The sequence below is a fragment of the Oncorhynchus clarkii genome, chromosome 21, assembly GCF_045791955.1.
Source record: "Oncorhynchus clarkii lewisi isolate Uvic-CL-2024 chromosome 21, UVic_Ocla_1.0, whole genome shotgun sequence".
Taxonomy (NCBI): Eukaryota; Metazoa; Chordata; class Actinopteri; order Salmoniformes; family Salmonidae; genus Oncorhynchus; species Oncorhynchus clarkii.
This window is the reverse complement of record NC_092167.1, coordinates 10,522,388-10,546,052: the sequence shown is the minus strand read 5'-3', so window position 1 is coordinate 10,546,052 and position 23,665 is coordinate 10,522,388. Positions and strand designations below refer to the sequence as shown.

At 43.4% G+C, this 23,665-nt stretch overlaps 1 protein-coding gene across 2 annotated transcripts in view; it reads right to left on the bottom strand.

Annotated features, from left to right (window-relative positions):
* LOC139378511 (fatty acyl-CoA reductase 1-like) overlaps positions 1-22,486 on the bottom strand; it is a 58,565-nt gene extending 36,079 nt beyond the window's left edge. The window contains exons 1-2 of one of the 2 annotated variants that reach the window (XM_071120734.1): positions 22,305-22,486; positions 1,061-1,329 (exon numbers count right to left, since the gene is read on the bottom strand). In XM_071120734.1, coding sequence (XP_070976835.1) covers positions 1,061-1,288 — 228 coding nt within the window. In that variant the 5' untranslated portion in view covers positions 1,289-1,329; positions 22,305-22,486. The remainder of the gene's footprint in view (positions 1-1,060; positions 1,330-22,304) is intronic. The other variant, XM_071120735.1, reaches the window with a different exon arrangement.
* Between the last annotated feature and the right edge of the window lie 1,179 nt (positions 22,487-23,665).

Sequence of the window (23,665 nt, the reverse complement as noted above, 5' to 3'; positions counted from 1 at the left end):
AGAAAAACCTCTAAGACGGATAATACAGAGACCGTAAACTCGGCACCCAGAATCTCAAATGCGCTCTGTTGTTAAGACTGTCACGAGAGACGATGCAGACTGCAACAGTGACATGAATAACAATCGGAGGGAAATGCTTTATACAGCCGTAGTTAAACACATTCCTTTGAATGGTCTGGTTTGATTAGGCTAGATATATATGGCAGCCAGTCTGTTTCTTTATCCTCTCCTCCCTCAATGTCTTGTTTGGGTGGCTAGTGTTGTCAACTGCACAAACAGACTACTGTGTTTGATGAACACCAAGTTGTTATCCTATCTCTGGTGTGTGAAGACACATTCTGGGCGTTTGAATTCAGAAATCACAGCAGGTAGAATCTCTCTCTCTGTCTCTCTCTCTCTGTCTCTCTCTCTCTGAGCCATTAACTGGTGCCTCCATTGTAGACAGAGAGTTAATTAAGACACCATTAACTGGTGCCTCCATTGTTGACAGTTAATTATCTGTGTGTGTGTGTGTTTTCAGTTAGAGTGCAATAACAACATCAGTAGCAGCAGATAGTAAAACAGAGCCCCGATGCTTCAGCGTGCATTTGTGAGCACGTCAATACTCTCCCTGTCTCAATCTATCAGAGCTCATTACGCCCAACACAGTCTTTTCCCATCCCTCTCTCCTTCCCTCTTTCTTTCTCTTCCTTTCTCTCTCGCCCCTTTATCTCTCTGTAGGTGAGTAGGCTCGTATGGTTTGGATGAGCTTAGTCCATTTGAACTTCACTGGCAACAGCCATAAAACCATTTTATATACTATTCATTGGGACATTTCTCTCACAACATCAAGCAATGTTTCAATAAACACAAAGCTGCAAGACAACAAAACACCGAAGCCAATCAACCTGCATGTGACACAAAGCCAACAGGAAACAGATTAATTATACAGTTTGCCTTCACTTCAGATCAGTGCTGATCAATAGGATGACATCATGAGAAGGAACTTCTTTAGACTAGATTCACCCCCTGGTATAGTGTACTACAGCCTAGTGTACTACAGCCTAGTAGTGCCCCTCACCTTGCACTTCATCATGTCGCTGACCCGTTCCTGCATGGACTGTCCAGCCTTGGGCCTGACCAGGAGGTAGAGGGTTCGGACCTCTGGACAGGACCGCAGCAGTTTCTCCACCAGCACCTTGCCCATGAAGCCTGTGGCGCCAGTGATCAGCACATTCTTGCCTGCGTAGTAGTCAGCGATAGATGCCATGCTGGCGTCTGCCCCTGCCTCTTCTCCTGTCTTTCCCATCTGTGTAGCTCGTCCCGGTCCCAGCCTTCACAAGGCAGCTCCTAGAGAGATAGATAAAGGGGTGGATGGAGAGAGAATGAGAGAGAGAGAGAAGAAACGATAGGAGACAATTAGCTGAGGCTGAGAGAAAATTAGAACCGCACTACACTCTGTTCAGACTCAGAATCTCTTTACATGAGCAAACACTCATTACTCTTGACATAACCTACACTATGTATTGAAATGTAATGCTGAGTATTAGGTGACAGACCTGTAGAGAGAAGTAAAGCTGGGACTCACTGGGTGCTGGGAGTAACTTTGTTAATGACATGGTAAGTGGGGAGATGATGTTATTGCGGATGTAGTGAAAGTGTCACACCCTGATCTGTTTTACCTGTCTTTGTGCTTGTCTCCAACCCCCTCCTGATGTCACCCATCTTCTCCATTATCCCCAGTGTATTTATACCTGTGTTCTCTTTTTGTCTGTTACCAGTTCGTTTTGTTCGTCAAGCCTATCAGCGTTTTTCCCCTTGCACCGCTTTTTCTAGAAATGCTTGTGTTCCTAGCTCCAACAGTGCAGTAGTATATAAGAAAACACAAATCGAAAAGTAAAAGAATGGAATTAAGAAATAAATAAATATGAATGAAAAAAAAAACAGTTTTGGGCAAATAATGTAAGAAATAACACCAAAAAAACAAAATACTGCAAAGTTGCTTAGGAGCTAGAAGCAGAGCTGCCATGTCTATCAGTGATCATGAATATTCATAAGGCAATCAATCACAGCCTATAGCTGTAGTAAAGGTAATGCATCATTATTACCCCATTCAGAAGAGTGTCAGCCAGCTTTGGTTATAAGATAGTTTCCAAGCCAGTACAAAGAGCATCATTAACCCCTCCCTTCTCAGGGCAGTCTTTCAGAGAGCCAACTACATATCAAGGTCAGCAATAGAGCTCGCCAGCTTGTAGTCACAAAAAACTGAAATGAGTTAGCATTTTCTACCTCTAGCTTGTTCAGCCATTCTTATGGAGGAAATGAAAAGGGATAGAATGGGGTTTTGGGATAAACACAGAAAATAAGGTCTGAGGTTGAAATAGGTTTAGGAGATTCAGTCATTTTAACAGATGCTCTTATCCAGAGCGACTTACAGTAGTCACTGCATACATTTTCATACTGATCCCCCACAGGAATCCAACCTACAACCCTGGTGCTGCAAGTGCCCTGCTCTATCAAGTGAGCCACACGTTTTGTTCTATGAGATAACATCAGTCAGTCAACATGACCTTTATGAATTATGAAGACTTCATGTGCTTTGGGACTGTTTTTATTACATAAATTCTTCAGAATTCACAAAAAGTGACATAGGCTGATGAAGATGATCTCATAGAACAAAATGTATAAGATCTCTTAAGCCTGTGTTTACCACAGAACTTATTTTGGGAGTTTATCCAAAACCCCTACAAAACCCCCATTCATTTCCCCACAGGCTTTGGCCATGGAGCCATGGTGGAATTAGTCTCCGTTAGAGCCTACAAAAAGACACCATTACTATTGCTCTCAATGCCCTCACTCCTACTGTATCTTAACACCTTAACCGGCATGAGATGTGAGGTGAACAACATCGCAGCACGATCTGTGACTGCTGCAGGCTAGGGTGGGGGGTGTGTGTGTACACGGGTGGCTTGGTCTGTTAGAGCAGCACCCTCATGGTGTGTTTGAGGAGTCTCATCTCACATTCTTATGCCAAGCATAGCACATACCCACACACACTGCTGCGCTCGGGTGGATCAAAGTATGTTGAATGTCATATTTGACTTGGTGATGGTAAAATGGTATGGTTCAAAAGTGTATTATTGATATCATGAATCTGGCATCCTATTTATAGGGTTAATGGTTGTTACTTCTAAAGATCCAATCAACCATGGACCATTTTTTTAAATGTATTTCACCTTCATTTAACCAGGTAGGTTTGAGAACAAGTTCTCATTTGCAACTGTGACCTGGCCAAGATAGAGCAAAGCAGTTCGACACAAACAACAACACAAAGTTATACATGGAATAAACAAACATATAATACAGTAGAAAAAGTATATATACAGTATGTGCAAATCAGGTAGGATAAGAGAGGTAAGGAAATAAATAGACCATGGTGGCGAAGTAATTACAATATAGCAATTAAACACTGTAATGGTAGGGTGTGTAGAAGATGAATGTGCAAGTAGAGATGCTGGGGTGCAAAGGCGCAAGATAAATAAATAAATACTACATGGGGATGAGGTAGATTGGATGGGCTATTTACAGATGAGCTATGTACAGGTGCAGTGATATGTGAGCTGCTCTGACAGCTGGTGCTTAAAGCTAGTGAGGGAGGTAAGAGTCCCCAGCTTCAGAGATTTTTGCAGTTCGTTCCAGAGAACTGGAAGGAGAGGTGGCCAAAGGAAGAATTGGCTTTGGGGGTGACCAGTGACATATACCTGCTGGAGCGCGTGCTGGTGGATGCTGCTATGGTGACCAATGACAGTATACCTAGCTTCACGTTGAAATGATGGTGTCCTTTGGGTTTATGTAGGCTACATTGACATCTGATTTGTCCAACCTCACACCAAATGTACTTTCAAATACAGCCTGTGTTAGAAAAGTTAGAGGAGTTACTTTCAACTATTCAATGTGATTCCATTCAACATATCACACGCCTCCCCAAAGCGGATGACAACCCTGGCCTAAGTTAACCAGCTTGCAAAACTGTTGTCCTATCAGCCTTATAAACGATGACCATCAAATACTGGCACAAAGATTGGTCAGTGTTTAGTGGGGCCAGCCAACCAACCATGATAAGTGTTCAAGCTAGAAAAGCCATGTGCGGGTTCTCTGTATCATTCTCCATCTTCTCTCCTGGTCTCTGGGCCACAGGTTCCCAACAGTGTTAGCTGAAGGACTGGAACTACATCCCCCAAAGCAACGACTAAGATAACAGAGAAAATAGAGAAAAACCTACCTCCCTCCCTCAAACACACATCTCTGACCCTAACCTCTCTCTCCCACAGTGTGACTCTTTAAACGCCCCTACAAAAGGGGGTCACGGTCAAGGTCCCTCCATTGATATCATGTCATTCCGGCTCTATGCTCCAGTATATCGCAGAGATTCTTGGGAGACTAAAGGACCAGGGGGGAGGAGCTGGAGGTCACTATGGATTAGCTCCTCACATGGATACACACACACCAGCGGTCCAGCCAGGGCATTCCATCCAGGTCACAGCCTTCAGCCGCTCGCTCCTCTTCTCCCCATCAAGAAGTAGATTGGAGTGGGAGAGTGAAGGAGCTGATAGGAATAGCCTCACTAACACTCACACAGTATGGAACTATGGTTATCTATGATCTGTAGCCCACTATACTCTCTGTGACTGCTTACAGTAGTTTGGGTCTAAAGGGAGAGACTGGCTCTACTGCCTTCACTAAACGTCAGCTATGGTATGTCCTTCACCAAGGGGATGGACACTGACACCTGCTGCAGTAGAGTCCCAGTCTTAACACATGGGGCTGGGGGCAGAGGGGAGCTGTCAATCACAGACATGCAGCTTGGAGCGAGGGAAGGTGAGGTTGATCCTGGCTCAGGATAAATCCCCAAACCATTTATCTGGTCGATAATGTGTATGATCGAGACTTAGAGGACTCAGCCAAAGTAAGGCTCTGGAGATGTCAATCTGTATTAACTTGATCCAAACTGCTCTGTCACTAAATGACAATATCATCACATTCCCTGCTTTGTAACCCTAAAGGATAAGTCAACTACTTGTTTGCTGATAAGTGCGGAGTCTTCTTGACAAAGAACCATGTAGCCTCAGAAAGTCATTTAAAGACAGTTCCATAATGATGTTGAGAGACTTTTCTGCTACCAAAGTTACAACACAAATCCTCCTCCACTGCAGGATTTTCTCATTAGGCATCCAGCTACTTGCCGTTTCCTTTGAGCGAGTGCTTTTCTGTGTTTTGCCTTGGCAGCTCCTCTCACCAGGAGGTCTGTGCCTGTTTTAAGGAAGACAGCTGTTGGACTCACGGCGTTCCTCAGCGGGACTCTGCCACCGAGGGCCTTACAGCCTTTAAGCACATCAATCTGCCATTGGTCGGTCAGTAGAAACCCAGACACACACTACAGCCTCGCTGGCTGCCCGCCGTCTGAGAAATGAACACAAACAGAAGCCAGCTTAACAGAGAACAGAGAAAGAATCAGAAAGAGGAATACTGTAACTGACAATAATTAAGGCGACTTTAGTCTACTAAGAACGGGCAGTGCCCAACATCACAAAAGAGAAGTCAGCAGCCTTTTCCACAAAACAGCCTCTCTCCCCTGAGAACCCAGGCCTTGGAGGCTGCTCAACCAAAGAGCACCACCCACAACAGTAAAAACAGCCACTCTCCCCTGAGAACCCAGGCCTTGGAGGCTGCTCAACCAAAGAGCACCACCCACAACAGTAAAAACAGCCACTCTCCCCTGAGAACCCAGGCCTTGGAGGCTGCTCAACCAAAGAGCACCACCCACAACAGTAAAAACAGCCACTCTCCCCTGAGAACCCAGGCCTTGGAGGCTGCTCAACCAAAGAGCACCACCCACAACAGTAAAAACAGCCACTCTCCCCTGAGAACCCAGGCCTTGGAGGCTGCTCAACCAAAGAGCACCACCCACAACAGTAAACACATCCGCGCCAACCACCTGGGTTTCAGGCAGCAGCGGGCACCGGCTGCCAACAGCCCTATCTCATCCAACAACCTGGCATTGTGCACTCCCTGGAACCCGGGAAGTACATAGGGGCCGTGCCCTACTTAGGAGCCCAACTATTCCACAGTCGCAGACTGTCAGTCTGCCTGTCTATCGTTGGCTAATGGGTCAAACACAGAGCTCTGTTTAGAGATTAAGATGGGTGACATCGATGATGAACGATGATTACTGTTTTCATGAGGCACAACGTTTACTGGGAAGGATGAGTAGGGTACAGCCTTGTGAATGAGGGCTTGCATTCGCAAAGCTACTTTCCTTCGTTTTGCAGGCCTACTGGTTTGGCCAAAAGAGGAAATGAGTTCTCCCTTTCTCTGTGTTGCTATACGCACCGCACCGTCTTTGGCCTGAGGGGGTGGATGATGGAGAAATATACTGGTCATTAGATTAAAGCAGTGGTTAACGCTTCAACAAATGACCCCTTTAAGAAAAAAAGATGGATGAACCTAATCCTGTGGTTTAGCCTGCGTATGACTAGAGGGAATAGAAGCTACATGAGAACGCTAACAAGCAAACTAAGAAGCACAATGAGCTGGTTTTCAGCCCAGGACCCACATCAATTTCAAGATGGTGGAAATTCAGTGGACCGCCAACAGGTTAGTATGACATTCACTGACAATCCAATGCTGGCCATTCACCATTCCCAGGAGACACAACAGTGTCAGTAACCCAGACACAACCCTCCACTGTTGCTGAAGCATCCATGTCTTGGGCCTTTTTCAATGATGCATCATCCTTACATGTAACAGCAGCCTCGACTTCCTGCTATCTAGGTCATAATAGTGTAAACAAACATCACTTTGAGGTCAAAACACAAAGCAATCCACAAAAGCCTTTCACCAATAAGTGACAGTCAAGGGCTCTCGTTGGAGATGGCATTATATTATTTACCCCACACAAACATACTGTCAGGAGTTTTTCCTGCTTTGTTTTTTGTTGCCTTGCATGTGTGGGCGTTAAATTGCCAAAATAGTTCGATTTAATTTCATTAGCTGTGCAAAAAGCTTTAAGCTCTTTCTTTTATAAGCCTATATGTGATTAATTTAATGTAATAATGAATTTAATTGAGTAATTTCCTTTCTAGTTTTCCCTCCACTCTATAGATACACAGTAAACCTGGGCTATGGAGACGGTTGTTCTTTTATGACGTCACATTTCCAGTATGGTGCTTGGCCCATAGACTCACACTTTGCTGTTTCCACAAGCCGACTGTCAGATTCAGGTGTCCTCTATGGAACTCATGCACTGGTAGATTGAATGTGTGTATATCGTTACGTTATCTGTGATCTAAAGGATTCTGTAATTACACTACCCCTGACAGTGAGTGACAGAGGCAGGGTACATGGTGTCTATTTGCCTTTGGTCCGGACCCAGACCTGGCCTCTGCTCACTGTACTGCATCACCCTGGTCTGGGTCAGACAGGCCAGGCACAGGATATCCTGGCACCTTGGCATCAGTCCAAAGCCCCTATATGGTGAGTGACAGCTACCACAGCTTCCTTGCTCATTAGCCTATATGATCCAGGATATCTGTGTCCATTCTAAAGACAACCTGCCTAACGTGTGGGTATAACGTTTAGGGTTTAATCATGTTAAAATATTGAATATGACAGTAATAATACATCATACATAGAGTAAAATACAAGCCTATATGTTCACGTATTTTAGTAATGGACACATCCACTCAATCGCATGACATTTTGAAAGCTACACAGACCAAAATTATGTGATCCCATGAAAATACACACACACACTGGTAGTCCTGTCCACACACGCACTGGTAGTCCTGTCCACACACGCACTGGTAGTCCTGTCCACACACACACTGGTAGTCCTGTCCACACACACACTGGTAGTCCTGTCCACACACACACTGGTAGTCCTGTCCACACACACACTGGTAGTCCTGTCCACACACACTCTGGTAGTCCTGTCCACACACACTCTGGTAGTCCTGTCCACACACACTCTGGTAGTCCTGTTCTCACACACACTCTGGTAGTCCTGTTCTCACACACACTCTGGTAGTCCTGTTCTCACACACACTCTGGTAGTCCTGTTCTCACACACACTCTGGTAGTCCTGTTCTCACACACACTCTGGTAGTCCTGTTCTCACACACACTCTGGTAGTCCTGTTCTCACACACACTCTGGTAGTCCTGTTCTCACACACACTCTGGTAGTCCTGTTCTCACACACACTCTGGTAGTCCTGTTCTCACTCACACTCTGGTAGTCCTGTTCTCACTCACACTCTGGTAGTCCTGTTCTCACTCACACTCTGGTAGTCCTGTTCTCACTCACACTCTGGTAGTCCTGTTCTCACTCACACTCTGGTAGTCCTGTTCTCACTCACACACACACACACACACACACACACATAAAAGAAAAACACAAAACCCATGCATGCCTTTTACAGGCATTACATAATTAAACCATGCTACAGCAAACACAGGAATAGTCTTGGTCCTACATCACATCAGGAAGTGGGGAGTCACCAGTAGAACATCCTGCTGTGTGTAATAACTAGTTTGAGCAGTCATTACCAAGGTGTTGGCGGCCCAGTCCCACCTGTCCCTAGGCTGCCACACAGAGACAATATGCTGATGGGAACAGGCCCTAATTCACACCAAAGACTCATTACTAAGATGGTGAACAGTTAGCATGTCAGGCTAACAGGGGGCTGCTTAGTTAGAACCCATTCATCACAGGCTGGGACTGTGGGCCAGTGACTCAATCCCCTAATGTGGAAAAAGGGATATCGTTGCAGCCATAACCACCGACTTCTCAGCTTCAAATCAAGTCCTTTTAGATCTGGGGTGACTGATCAATAATTCACTTATTCCATTTCTCCCTGTCAACTGATGCCTATATGATAGATTTCTGCTATTGACATGAAGGATGCATGAAAGTGAAGTCTATTTCCAGCCTTGACTTGAGTGACAGGCCCTGAGTAATCATGAGACCAGACTGAGGTCAGGAGTCGTGACCCAGGCAGACTGATTAGTTTAATCAAGCATTGAGTGGAGAGTCGCGTTACAGTGAACAGGAGATGGAGGGACATGGACATGTGCACAACAACACATCAACGTACTACTACACACTAAATGATGTAGGGGCCTTGATCGCTGCCAGCACGGTCTATAATGAACGAACATTGGGTGTCATTGACAAGCTGCCTGTATTCCATCTATTGGTCTTACATTGTGACCATGGGCCAAGTCACCAGGTACCTAAATAGGTACAATGGAAATAGAGGGTTGAAAGTAAGAACCGGGAGTTTTTCCTGACCACAATCCTAGTCCAGAAGAAAACTTAGCTCAAGTTGGGAGGCTTCAGATGGTAAAAAGCAGGAAGGGGGTTAGGCTAGATCAGGGATGGGCAACTCCAGTCCTTGGGGTCCAGAGAGGTTTCACACTTTTACCCCATCCCTAGAAAACACAGCTCATTAAACAAATTGCATTCTAAACTGAAAACCATGATTAGTTGATTTTTGTAGTCAGGTGTGTTAGCTGGGGCGAAACTGTGACACCAATTAGTCCCCCGAGGACTGCATTTGCCCATCCCTGGGCTAGATTAAGACGAGGGAAAATGATATACCACTCTCAGGCAGATTACAGTATTGTAAAATATTTATTTCCTTCCATGAACTCGGCACACAAGAAGAAAATCTCCCTGGATGCATCCAACAAACATAGACAAGATGTTCTAACATGTATCATCCACACAACCATCAGTAAAGTAGAGGTACAACCTAGAAAAGCTCACAGATATCAAGGGAGATGTAGGTCTATTCTTCTTTCACAGGAGAACAATTCACAAAGTAACATTTTGTATGTTGGTTTTTATCCTTTTAATGCCAAGATCGCCAAAGACAATTTTCCATTTTGTGTTAACCTAATGGACAATAAAGTTTTCTTTCAAATCTAACTAGATTTTGGGCCGGGAGTTGTTGTTGTGTTCATTTGGTTGTTCGTGGAAAAGAGGATACAATCAGCTTTGGCCTTCTGCTGGGTACAAGGCTTGTCGGAGTGAGAAATTAAATAAATGCTGCTCTTACAGCTCCCAGCTGTCTCTGAGGTTATTCTCAGAGACACCGCTACTGCTATAAAGTCTTGTCCCACTTATCTCACACTGTGAAAATATTCCAAACACAACAAGTTGTTAGCTTCACAGTGCTCTTCCAGTAGGTGACAGACATTCTTGAGACATTCAGGTGAGAGTAAGACATTCTTGAGACATTCAGGTGAGAGTAAGACATTCTTGAGACATTCACAAGGATGTCAAACCCTTGTGTGTGTCGTCACATGGACTGAGTGGCTCTATCATTAGAGAAGCTGTGAGCAGCGTTAGCCTATAGCATACTGGCCTATAGCCATCCTTTGGGATAACATCACTGCTGACATTTAAACAGTCTCATAACTCAGGCACGCACACACACACACACACACACTCACACACACACACACACACACTATTGTATTGGTCTCCATTCCCTCTATTAACCCATTTAACCCAGTCTAGAGATGGAAAATCAGTACCTCTTCTCAATGATGCTTTATAAACAGAATACCCGTGTCCTTCTACGGTTCAGAAAATGTCAAACGCTACCCTGTTTTTTCCCAGCTCCCACAACACGGCTCTGGTCTGAAACAGCCAACAGGTCCACATACATCATAGGGAGGCAGCTAGTGTTGAATTTAAATCCCTGCTTTGAGGCGTAAATGTTCCATCAAATGAACTGTTAACAGTGTGTCAGGCAGCTGGGCAGCCCCCCCGCCCCCGTCTCCCCTTCCCATCCAAAGGCCATTCATCCTTGAGGTCTGACAGGTCCCCTCCTTGATCCCTTGCCTCCCCTGCTCATAAATACAGGGACTGGGTACAATGGCCTTTAGTGGTGCCACAGCGGAATCTGGGTCTCCCATGAGGGATGTGGGTCAGGTGCAAGAACAGCGTTTAATTTCCTTCCTCTTTCCTCTGCCTCATTTGTTCTCCACCTTTCTTCTCCTCCTTTCTTCTTGGTATTTTCCTCTACTTCTTTTCTCTTCTATTCTGTCTATTTATCTTGCTCTAATGCTATTTAATGATCCTTCCTTCATTCTTTTGAACTCATGACAAAACGTTTCCTTATAAGAGTGTCTTCAGACTTATAAGACTTTTCACAAAAAATACCCTTGTCTTCTATATACTGCAATGTAAACTTGCGAACTTGTCACTTCTCGACTGCTACCTCCAGAGGTAGGGCACGACACTCCCCCGAAAGTTTCCCCCCTCTAAGCAGGGCAGTGCAAACACAATTGTCTCGTTGAGCCAACACTCTTACAGTAAAAATCGTAATAGCATAGCAATGTTTTTGAAACAGCTGAAATGCACAGACATTTACCTTATTTCTAAGACTTTTTTTATTGAGTTTTTACCTAAAATACATTCTGAAATTGTCGCCGTAGGCTCAAATCTCAGTTGTCGTTTTGTTTTTGCTTGACTGCACTGAGCCAACGAGGTCCAGGCTAGGAAGCAACTCTGAATTATCAACGTTTTACCTCATATAATGACTTCCATGATATTGATCAAATTAAGCCTGGTTTGTTCTAAGATAACTCTAATACGCTAGCTAGTGTAAACCTAAGCTATGGTTAAGCTAAACGTCAGAATTCAGCTACAGCCATCACGTTTATATGAGAGTTAAGAAATTATATTGTTTCGCAAGCTAGCTTGCTAGCAAACGTTACCTAGCTATGTAGCCTATATCAAATCAAATTGTATTTGTCACATACGCCCAAATACAACTTGTGTAGAATTTACAGTGAAATGAATGATTACGAGCCCAACAACGCAGAGTTGAAAACTAAAAATAGCAACACAAGAGGAGTAAAATAAAATACACAAGAATTAAGCTATATACAGGGAGTACCAGTACCAGATCAATGTTCAGAGGTACGAGGAATTTGACGCAGGGTAAAGTGACTAGGCATCAGGATAGATAATAATAAGAGTAAAATAAAGAACAGAGTAGCAGCAGCAAATTATGAGTGTAAAAGTGTATGAATGTGCGTGTGTGTAATGTGTATGTATGTGTGTTTGTGTTGGGTCAATCTGCGTGTGTGTGTTATGTGTGCGTGTGCGTATGAAGTATATGTGAATGTGTGGGAGTTTTGTGTGGGAGTGTCAATGTAGTGAGTGAGTGTGTATATGGTGTGTATATGTGACCAGTTTCCGGAAACTAGGCGTATGTCGAAAGTCACAAATTCACAGGAGAGCCATTTTAACTTTTTTTTTAATTAAATAAATAATGCAGTTTTTTTTGCAGAAATGCCTTCTGGAACATATGAACTTTCATGTGCCTTAATAACAAACTTGTATGCCATCTGTAAATATGAATACAATTATTAAATTACAAGCTTTGTTGGTTAAGCCATAGAAAAAAGTCAGCAACCTTCCCACGAGCCATGATTGGCTAAGATAATGAGTGGGCTGGACATGTCGAGAGAGGAGTTCGGATTGGTCTGCCATATAGAAGGCTTCTGTCTATTTGAGCTGGTCAGTCTGTGTTAGTTATTGTTAGAGGAAATTATGGTTGAAATGACTAATTATGTATACATTCCAATCAGAACTGACTAGTCCAAATGCTATAATGTACTGTACATATATGAATTCTCTCTTGCTCCCATTCCCAATTGTATATAATGTAGTCAGGAGTTTAGTAACAATGAAGGTCTGTTCCTTAGTTCATTAATTTGTACAATCTCCAGGTGGCAGGAACGGACTATCTCCAGACTGTCTAGAATGCTGATTTATACTGACTGACCTTGACTTCAGGCGTGGAGCGAAAGCTCGAGAAACTATAGGGCCTCTCTACCGGTGTCATGAAGAGATAGAACATTTAGAAAACGCTGACGTCATTTTCAGTTTATAACCTGTGGAAAAATGTGTATGTGTCAGTACTCTCTTGTAATAAACGCTGATACCTGACTTTTAAGACTGGTCTCGATCTATTTCATGCATAATTAATGAATTTACAACTCATTAATGAAATAGAAAGAGTGCGAATTTGATTTTGGCTACAAAACATATAGGAATTTAGAATTCCTCTAACAGTTATCCTGTCAAACGCAGCTTTAAAATTTTTTATTGTGTAGTGAAACTGCATAAGTGTTGCTCTCCACTTTCCGGAGGATCAAGTTTTGAAATCAGTGGAATTAGAGTATGGTAGCTAAAGAGATGGAGAAAACACCTGTCTCCGTATTATATCTTCAAACTAAGGACAACCGTGGCATGGCATCCGTGACAGGGAGACGTGTCCATCATGCATGATGATGTATAAGGGTAAGATAGTCTAGTGTTACCTAGCTACATTTTCAGATATGACATGTTTCTAATTTTGACAGAAAGTGGTTTAATTTCAAGCTAAACTGTACTGTTAGCTAGCTAACGTTAGCTGGCTGTCTCCCTAGCTGACGTTATTATTCATATCCCAGAGCTGTTTGCTTTGCTAGTTAGAGCCTAATGTTAGCTAGCTAACATTGAACCTGGTTGGTTAGCTCCCAGCAGATTCATGCAGGGTAGTAACGACATGATTTGGCACTGTGTTCATTGTTATTTAACTAGCTAACGTTAGCTGGCTGGCTTTTTAGCTAACGTTATTATGTGATCTTACATGTTGTTTACCTAGCTAGGGTCATTGTTTTCCTAGCTAGCTACATGTCTAAAGTGTACAACACCTGTTGAATATGGCGGGTGTCAGTAAACGTCGACAAAAAAGCGTAATGAAATGATTGCCAGCGGAGCTGGTTAGGCTGTTTTCATGTTATCCAGAGGTAAACAAATCATCAGTCAAGTGTGCACTCTGAACGCTCCAAGAGCGAAACGAGATGGGTGGGGTTAAAGCTTAAGAAGGTGTGTAGACAAAGAAGAGCTCTTCACTGCATACCAAAACATTCAAAGGCCATTTTCTCAAAAGTGAGTTTACAAGTTTATCAACTTTCAAAGCAGAATTACTTTCCCGGATTTTCTAAAAAATGCAGTATATGATATACCATTTTGTAGCTCTGAGTCTCTACTTTAATCAAATGTAAAAAAAAATCAATTTCAAATTTTGCTACATAAGACCGAATCCAGGTGGTGAGTCACATTTAAAGTCTAGTCTGGCAGGCCTGGGCAACTCCAGGCCTCAGGGGCCTGATTGGTGTCACAGTTTTGCCCTATCCCCAGCTAACACACCTGACTCCAATAATCAACTAATCATGATCTTCAGTTAAAAATGCAATTAGTTTAAATCAGGTGTGTTTGCTAGGGATGGGGGAATAGTGTAACACCAATCAGGTCCCCGAGGACTGGAGTTGCCCAGGCCTGTGTGAATGTGCATAGTGTCAGTGCAAGATAGAGAGTGCAGATAGTTTGGGGTACCATTAATTGACTATTTAGCAGTCTGGACATTTAGCAGTCTTATGGCTTGGAGGTAGAAGCTGTCTCGGAGCCTGTCTCTGAAATTTTCAGGCCTTCCTCTGACACCACCTGATGTAGAGGTCCTGGATGGCAAGGCGCTTGGCCCTAGTGATGCACTGGGCAGTCTGCACCACCCTCTGTAGTGCTTTGCGGTCAAGAGGTGATGCCGTGCCCTCTTCACGACTGTGCGGGTGTGTGTGGACCATCACCAAGTGATGTGGAAGCCAAGGAACTTGAAGCACTTGACCTGTTCCACACCAGCCACTTCGATGTGGATGGGGGCGTCCTCTCCCCTCTTTCTCCTATAGTCCACGATCAGCTCCTTGGGCTTACTGACGTTGAGGGAGAAGTTGTTGTTCTGGCACCACACTGCTAAGTCACTGGCCTCCTCCCTGTAGGCAGACTCATCGCCGTCTGTGATCAGGCCTACCACAGTTCTGTCGTCAGCAAACTTGATGGCGTTGGAGTCGTGCGTGGCCACGCAGTCGTGGGTAAACAGGGAGCACAGGAGGGAACTAAGCACACACCCCTGAGAGCCCCAGTGTTTAGGGTCAGCATGGCGGAGGTGTTGTTGCCTACCATCGTCTCCTGGGGCCGTCCCGTCAGGAAGTCTTGGATCCAGTTGCAGAAGGAGGGGTTCAGTCCTAGGGTCCCTAGCTTTGTGATGTGGTTGGAGGGGACTATGGTGTTGAATGCTGAGCTCTAGTCTATGAGCAGTATTCTCACATAGTTATTTCTTCTTTTCTTCAGGTGGGAGAAGGCAGTGTGAAGTGAAATTGAAATTGCGTCATCTGTGGATCTGTTGGGGTGGTATGCAAATTGGTGGCCAGCTTGAAACATGTTGGGATTACAGACTGGGCCAACGAGAGATTGAAAATGTCTGTGAAGACACTTGCCAGCTGGTCTGCGCATGCTTCGAGAACGCGCCCTGGCATTCCGTCTGGCCCGGCGGCCTTGTGATTGTTAACCTGTTTAAATGATTGGCTCACATCAGCCATGGAGAGCGAGATCAGACAGTCATCCAGAAAAAAGGGTTTTCATTCAAGGCACAGTGTTATATTCCTAATTTGGGAGTTCTGCATAGCTGGGCAACTCATGGCTGGGTTTCCCTTTGTAATCCATTATCGCCAACAAGCCTTGCCACATATGACTTGCGTCGGAGCCGGTGTAATAGGATTCAACCTTCCTCCTATATTGTTCTTTGCAAATTATAATAGGAAGGATACTATATAACGTTACTGTACTTTTATATTCCTATGGGTGGGGTAAACATTCATTATTGATATGCTAACGTTACTTGATCATTAAGCATGTTGTTAGTTAGCTAGCTAGCAGGAGTTAGCTGTGTATTGTTAGCTAATTTAATGTGTACGGACGAGAAAGTGAACCCTTTAATTGTAGGGCTGGGAATTGCCAGGGACCTCACGATACATTTTATCATGATGCTTAGGTGCCGATACAATATGTATTGCGATTATATATGTATTATGATTCAATAACGGGATTTTATTGCGACTATGTGTTTCCAACATATTGCTCAGAGGGACAAGAGAGAGCCATAAGAAAACTAATTGGCTCCCTATTTTAAAAGGAGATGGAGAGAAAGCTATGACGTTCAGGTACAACGATATGACACATCGTAAAAAAGGATCTGCACATGATTTGGTTGCATTATTCAATATTGTAATATGTTTAAGTAGAAAAGTTGCTTGGATTATTAAATCATTTTTGCTTAACTTAGTGGCTACTTTGATATTTACGGTCAATTTGAGCTGCGGACCAAGAATGCATGTAGTGTGAATTAAAAAGTAGAAATCTCTTTGGCCACTCTGTTCCTCAGACTCTCCTCAGCTCTTGTAGTGGGAATAGGGCCATATTTAACAGAGTGTGTGTTTAGTGTTACTCACATCCTGCTGTGCCAACTCTCTCCATGACAGGATTAGCATCTCCACTGGCACTGAGCACACAAATCACACAAAACCAAAAACACAGAACCAAATCAACCAGTTAAATAGATTACATGGTCACACTAATTATGGGACTGTATTGGAACAGAAGCAAAGTTGAAGTAATGGTATCACAGATATGCCTCTAATAAGTTAACTAAAACTAAGTTAACTACAAAGCAAGTAGCCTAAATTGTTTCCTTTCCCATTGCTTCAGTCTAATGTGTTTGTATTGTCTAGGGGTGAAGTGCACCATCAAGTCCCATTAACATAGCTCCTGTGCCTAACCTCTTCAACCCATCACCGTAAACACATTAGACTACACTTCTCCTTACCTATGCCTTTCCCTACATTATTCATTCACTTCATAGACAATCCCAACAGCATGCAGATCCTTGCATTCAACATATGAGACTGTTAAAGTTTGAGGGCTACCTTTTCTTCAGCACATTTTTAGTGGTCATTAAAAGTAGCAATCAGCAGTTAAAATAACAACCCACAACTGTGTGGGTAAAAAGCAGGGGGATAGGGCTGGAGCAATGTAACCAGTCTCAAATTCAAAGACAGAGCTATGGATTTAAGGACTGACCATCCGTTTTAAGCATGTTTTTTTAACATGTTTCTACGAACTGTAATATAACATTTTTTAAACTTTTTGTCTGAACTTTCACCTGGACTTGCCCGCGCCTAGTGAATTTGGATTTGTTTACCAAACGTCCTAACAAAAGGAGGCATTTGGACATAAATGATAGACTTTATCAAACAAAACAAACATTTATTGTGGAACTGGGATTCCTGGGAGTGCATTCTGATGAAGATCAAAGGTAAGTGAATATTTATAATGCTATTTCTGACTTTTACTGACTCCACAACATGGCGGGTATCTGCATAGCTTGTTTTTGTGTCTGAGCGCCGTACTCAGATTATTGCATGGTTTGCTTTTCCATAAAGCTTTTTTGAAAACACAGCGGTTGCATTAAGGAGAAGTATATCTATAATTCTGTGCATAATAGTTGTGTCTTTTATCAAAGTTTATTATGAGTATTTCTGTAAATTGATGTGGCTCTCTGAAAATTTGCCGGATGTTTTTGAGGCACAACATTACTGACCATAAAGCGCCAATGTAAACTGAGATTTTTGTATATAAATATGAACTTTATCGAACAAAACATACATGAAGTCCTATGAGTGCCATCTGATGAAGATCATCAAAGGTTAGTGATTAATTGTATCTCTATTTCTGCTTTTTGTGACTCCTCTCTTTCGCTGGAAAATGGCTGTGCGTGTTTTTGTGACTAGGCTCTGACCTAACATAATCATATGGTGTGTTTTCGCTGTAAAGCCTTTTTGAAATCGGACACGATGGGTAGATTAACAAGAAGTGTATTGCACTTGTGAATGTATGAAAGTTACATATTTCTAAAAAATATTTTAGAATTCCGCGCTCTGCCTTTTCTTTTTTTTTTTGTTTTGAATTTTACCCCCTTTTCTCCCCAATTTCGTAGTATCCAATTGTTGTAGTAGCTACTATCTTGTCTCATCGCTACAACTCCCGTACGGGCTCGGGAGAGACGAAGGTTGAAAGTCATGCGTCCTCCGATACACAACCAACCAAGCCGCTGCTTCTTTAACACAGCGCGCCTCCAACCCGGAAGCCAGCCGCACCAATGCGCCGGAGGAAACACCGTGCACCTGGCCACCTTGGCTAGCGTACACTGCGCCCAGCCCGCCACAGGAGTCGCTGGTGCGCGATGAGACAAGGACACCCCTACCGACCAAGCCCTCCCTAACCCGGGCGACGCTAGGCCAATTGTGCGTCGCCCCACGGACCTCCCGGTCGCGGCCGGTTACGACAGAGCCTGGGCGCGAACCCAGGACTCTGATGGCACAGCTGGCGCTGCAGTACAGCGCCCTTAACCACTGCGCCACCCGGGAGGCCCCGCGCTCTGCCTTTTCAGTGGAATTTTGTCGAGGGGTTCCGAAGTTGTTTAAGGTATACAGTGTTTGTTAATATTTACTGTTTACAAACATTGGAGTAAAAAAAAGCTCATATTTTGAATTCTGATGGGATACGACAGTTAAACTAAGCTCAATGGATACATATCATTAATGTATAACTCCAAAAATGGATTTAGCAACTTCTGACTATCTATTTGAGGAGGTTATTTACGGTTACATAGTTGAGGAATGGAATATCTCTGATTCTCAACAGGTGTATTTTTCCTTTTCCCCTTAGGTCCAGAACACTTACAGCACAACCTACAACCTACAGCGCGCCTCATCACATGAGCTTTATGCCACAAAACTCCCCCCAAATATCCATCCACCCACAAGCATCCTGATGTGTTTGCATAACACAAAGCCTCTGACAAAAACCCCTGCAGGTCTCCAGACTAACCATACAGGTCTTGACAGATTCAGACCTGCTTTACACGTAGATGTTTCTAGAAGTGCTTTTGAGGCTGTTGCACAACTCTTCCACCCCAAACTTGTACTTCCAGAAATGAACACGAGTTGAAAGGAGGACGGGACTTATATAAGTGGAGAGGAAAGACTCAACCACCCATGATACATCTGTGATGTCCATGCCACCCTGTTCTCTGCTGGCAATGGGCAAAAGCATGGTGGCAAAGTGCGCCAGGAGAATAAAACACACTTTGGCACCGAGAAAGAAAGCACAGCGGCTGTTTAGAGGAGAGGGGGGAGTGAGAGAGCAAGAGAAAAACAGAGAGAGAGAGAAAGAGAGAGGGGGGGAGGTAAAGTGAGTAAGAGAGACTAAGCTGTCTGATTCTGCTGTTATGATGTGGCCCTTTCTGGGTGTAGATCGGGGCCTACCCCTCTCTCACTCTCTCCTACACCCAGGTTCTGTTATCTCAGGTCGTAAATTCCTGGCGGAGACTCTCTCCCCCATTTCATGCAGAGAGAGAGACCACAGAGTGAACAAAGGATTTCACATGGCCGAACTCCTAAATCCCCAAAATGGGAAAATTAAACTACATGTCCACTTGTGAGAATGTGGGAAGGGTCCGTGGACACTTAAGAGACAGTTATGTTGAGTGTGTTTCATTTGGTGACCTCACGAAGGACAGGAAACACGCATAACTATATCTCTGAATGTGTACATTTCTCAATTATGGTGTTTGCATCTAATTATTGTATACAATTAATGAGTAAAGATGAAACTATTTGTGAAATGATGTAATGTGATGTTAACCTTTAATTTTGAGAGAATTGTATTCTAGTTTAACTAGTCAGCGGCCACGCCCCCTGAGCACAGACATAATCAGGCGTCATGGAACCGCCCCCTTCTACTGTTACGAATAAAAGCCCCTCCTAAAACAATCCTCTTTAGACTAAGCAAACCCACAACGGGAGCTGTGATTGCGAATAGTTAAGTACCAAAACTAGAAAACTATACCACGTGGAGCATTGGCTACATGGCTGGAAATGGTTAAACTCTGAGACTATCGAACCCTACAGAATTAGAGCAAATCTTAGATACGAATTACTGGTCTGCCGCCAGAAATTATGTAAATCTGGGATACGAATGCCGACAACCGCCGAAACATATATCCTAAGAATAATGGACGCCTGACATATCCATTACAACAGACACTATCAGGAGCAGCCGATAGACCCTACAACCACTCTCTGATGAACTGACTCTCCAGCAGACAGACTGATGATTCCAACAGAGAAGATCACAATGACATGTGGGAGTAAATATATTGATTGCGATTATTCCAGAATGAGTGAGCGTTCATGTGCAAAGGACTATCATTTCAATGAATATAATTATCAACTGTGTGTAGTGATCCCTTTTGTCTTTCCCGCTTCTTTCTCAGTCCACACCCCCTTCCCTGCATTTCTGTGATTATTTAGTTAGTAAATAAATGATTAAGCCAATTGGTGTATGGATGATTTATAGTAAAGGCTGGGTTCGTGCAGATAACCAACAATTTATGATGTTCAGATGAGACTGATGAGAATAATTAATTCATAGAAGACTAATTGATCAGATATTAAAATATCCATAGAGTTATATTCGGAAAATTATATCTTTGTAATCTGAAGATTTTCCATGGTGCCCCGACTTCCTAGTTAATTCAATTTACATGATTAGTTTAATCACGTAATAATAGTTACAGAGAATTGATTTGATAAAATAACAGCCTTCACCTTTAATGATGCCGAAGACACGACACTGCCTTTCCACACTAAGAAATAAGAGAGGGAGAGGCAGGAGAGAGAGAGGAGAGAGTGAGGCGGAGGAGAAGCAGGGCTCAGAGACAGTAAAGAAGAGAGAAAGAGAGAATGCAGTGAGCACAAAGGAATGGAGAGGGTATGCCCCTGGAAATTGAGGGTGTAATTTAGACTTCCTTAATGTTCAGTCAAGAGGGTCAATGGTCATCTCTAGCGTAATGTTCTCAGTAAATTACATGACTACGTACCTTACTGGAATGAGTGTAGAAGAATGTAGCGCAGCTTTTACATGGACTTTTATGAGGGGAATGAAGTGTACTCTGTCAGGTTGCTACACCATGCACATTCTCACACACACATAACTACTTGGCTGTGAACAAGAGCAGATCATCACTGAGGTCTCCTAACAGAACAAAAAGTAAATATAGGCCAGTGCCAGTCTCTGAGGATAATTCAACCTATCTGTGACATCTATGTTCAGAAGCCACCACAAGACATTACCTTTCCTATGTTTTCTTTCTTTTTAAACGAATGACAAGTGACATAGTGTGACAAGCTATTTTCTCACACCACATACCTCTGGACCCCAACAACTGGCTCAAAGCACACTGACATATTTGGTGCTTGCAGAGGTCAATTTGGGCCTCACTCTCCTTCTCCTCACCTCTGCAGGCTTGTATAAGGTCAACAGGGATTCTCACACATTCAAAAGTTAGGAGCCCATCAAGGTGCAAATATAGGCTTAAGGTCCAGGGTCAGCCACCTCAGATATGTTGTAAAGGACTATATGAACTCAAATTCAAATCTGACTACTGGAAGTCCCACACAATACAGTGGTGGATGCTAGCTAATTCTAATGGACAAGGATAGCAAAAGACACACACATTGTCATAATGCAATATCCAACATTATCTACAACATTATCTCCTGTTAATTTGAGGCATTTTAATTCGGGAATAAATTCTTAGGCAGTTGCACAACATAGATAACAATACTGTCAAAACACCTCCCCCCAATAATTTATGAACCTTGTTGCGCAAGATAGAGAACGCGTGCTTCACTTTCAGCGCTCAGAGAGAGCACTCGCTGATTACTCAATAAATGAGCACCAGCGCTGATTCCACATGAGAAAGCGCTGCACAATAAACCAAGATGACAGTTCCATCTGAGTCATTTTACCGGCTTTTATACCGTCTCCTTTTATTTAGCACCATTTATCTAGCCGAGTTATTCAGTTCTTTTGGACTATTGTAAACTAGTCTATGTGTGCCTACAAGGAACAATATTTACGCACGCAGAAATATTTTGAGGATTTACAAAGAGACCTCCCTCACCTTCCAGAAAGCTATATGCTTGTAGCGACTGTTCTGGATTGACTGGCCGCTGGTAGAATCGGGCACTGTAGCTCGCGCGCACTCACTCATGTTAAGAAATGAATGAAAGCGATCACAATATGGCTAGGCTAAATTAAATGTGCATCATAACAAGCTAATGTGCATGTTTTTAAACAAACCGAAGGCGTCAAATGGGCACGCTTTCTACATTCCCATCCCAGACGAATCTGACTGGGGAATGGAGAGATGCTTCAGCGTTCCGTCCTTCACTCCAGCGCCTTCTTATCCAATTACACCAACACGTGATTTGAAAAATTGAAAAACGAGTCAAATCAATCTTACCTTGGATAGGATATCCTTGTATGTATGTTTTGGCTGTAGGTTTGCGACCCAGAACTGAAACATGCACCTCTCACCTGGGGAATGTAGATATTGCTGCCTGCTCCTACGAACAGTCTCGTTGTGGAATACTTTCACTGTCCTAGACCGCGCCAGCCGGCCTCTCTCATGTCTCCCAACGGAATACAGAGGAGGAGCGTGGTTATGGATGATATGGGATGAGAGAAACTGGAGGGCGTGTTCCAGACAGACAGAGACGCACCTTTTCTCAGTTATGGAAATCGTTGTTTTCTTTTTTCTTTTGGTTCACCTGAGACGGCCCCTTTCCGGATGCCGTCCTTAGTTTTGTTGATGATGGTCGGCAACAAAAGAGAGGCTTCAGCACAGGTCACTCACTGTATTACCAAACACATTGGTTGTGAACTGAATTGTATGGATATTGGACACAGATAACAAACAACCAACCACAGGTGATAGGTTTTCTGCAAGTACCAGCCCACATCTAAACACTCACCACTCTATTGTAGTGAAAACCAGTTGAGTGGTCCCATGAATGCCTTATTGTTCATTCAGAAGGAAGCTCACACATCTCCATCATGTCAAGACATGTTCTATCAATTACTGAATGGACACTTCCTTATAGAACATGAGAAGTTGTCATTTAGTACTTAGATGTGCTACACATAGGATTTATTTTTCCTTTTGCATTGTAATTTCACAAAATGTTCATAATATATATGCAGTAATAGTGGAATGATAGTGTTTCACAGTGTTGTGATTGGCTGTGATATTTTCCTACTGATTTCTCCTGCCAAAGCAGCATCTGTTGTCAAAATGGGAAAGCTGTTCTGACTTTGGGGCTGTGTTATCTAGTGGAAATAGTCATTTCCTGGTTGCTAAAATTGTACACTGTTCACTGAATTTCAGTTTATGTGAGAAAGCAAGAGCTTAATAGTGTAGGGAATCATTGTACTATCGAGATCGCTGTGAAATATCGTGCAATTCACCTAGCATTAGGCTGCATTCAAAACAAATGCAAAAAATCTAACAAATCCTATGTGTATCACCTTTAAGGTTGCCAAGGAGCAAGCCTCCATCCATCTGACTCTACCCATCCCAACAGGGACTTTCATTCGTTGTAGGGCAGTGATTTGAACCACCATTCAGGGCAGCTTTGTGCACGGGGCATTGTCATTCTGAAACAGGAAAAGGCATTCCCCAGACTGTTTCCACAAAGGTGTAAGCACAGAATTGTCTAGAATGTCATTGTATGCTGTAGCGTTAAGATTACCCTTCACTAGAACAAAGGGGCCTTAGCCCGAACCATGAAAAACAGCCCCAGACCATTATTTCTACTCCACCAA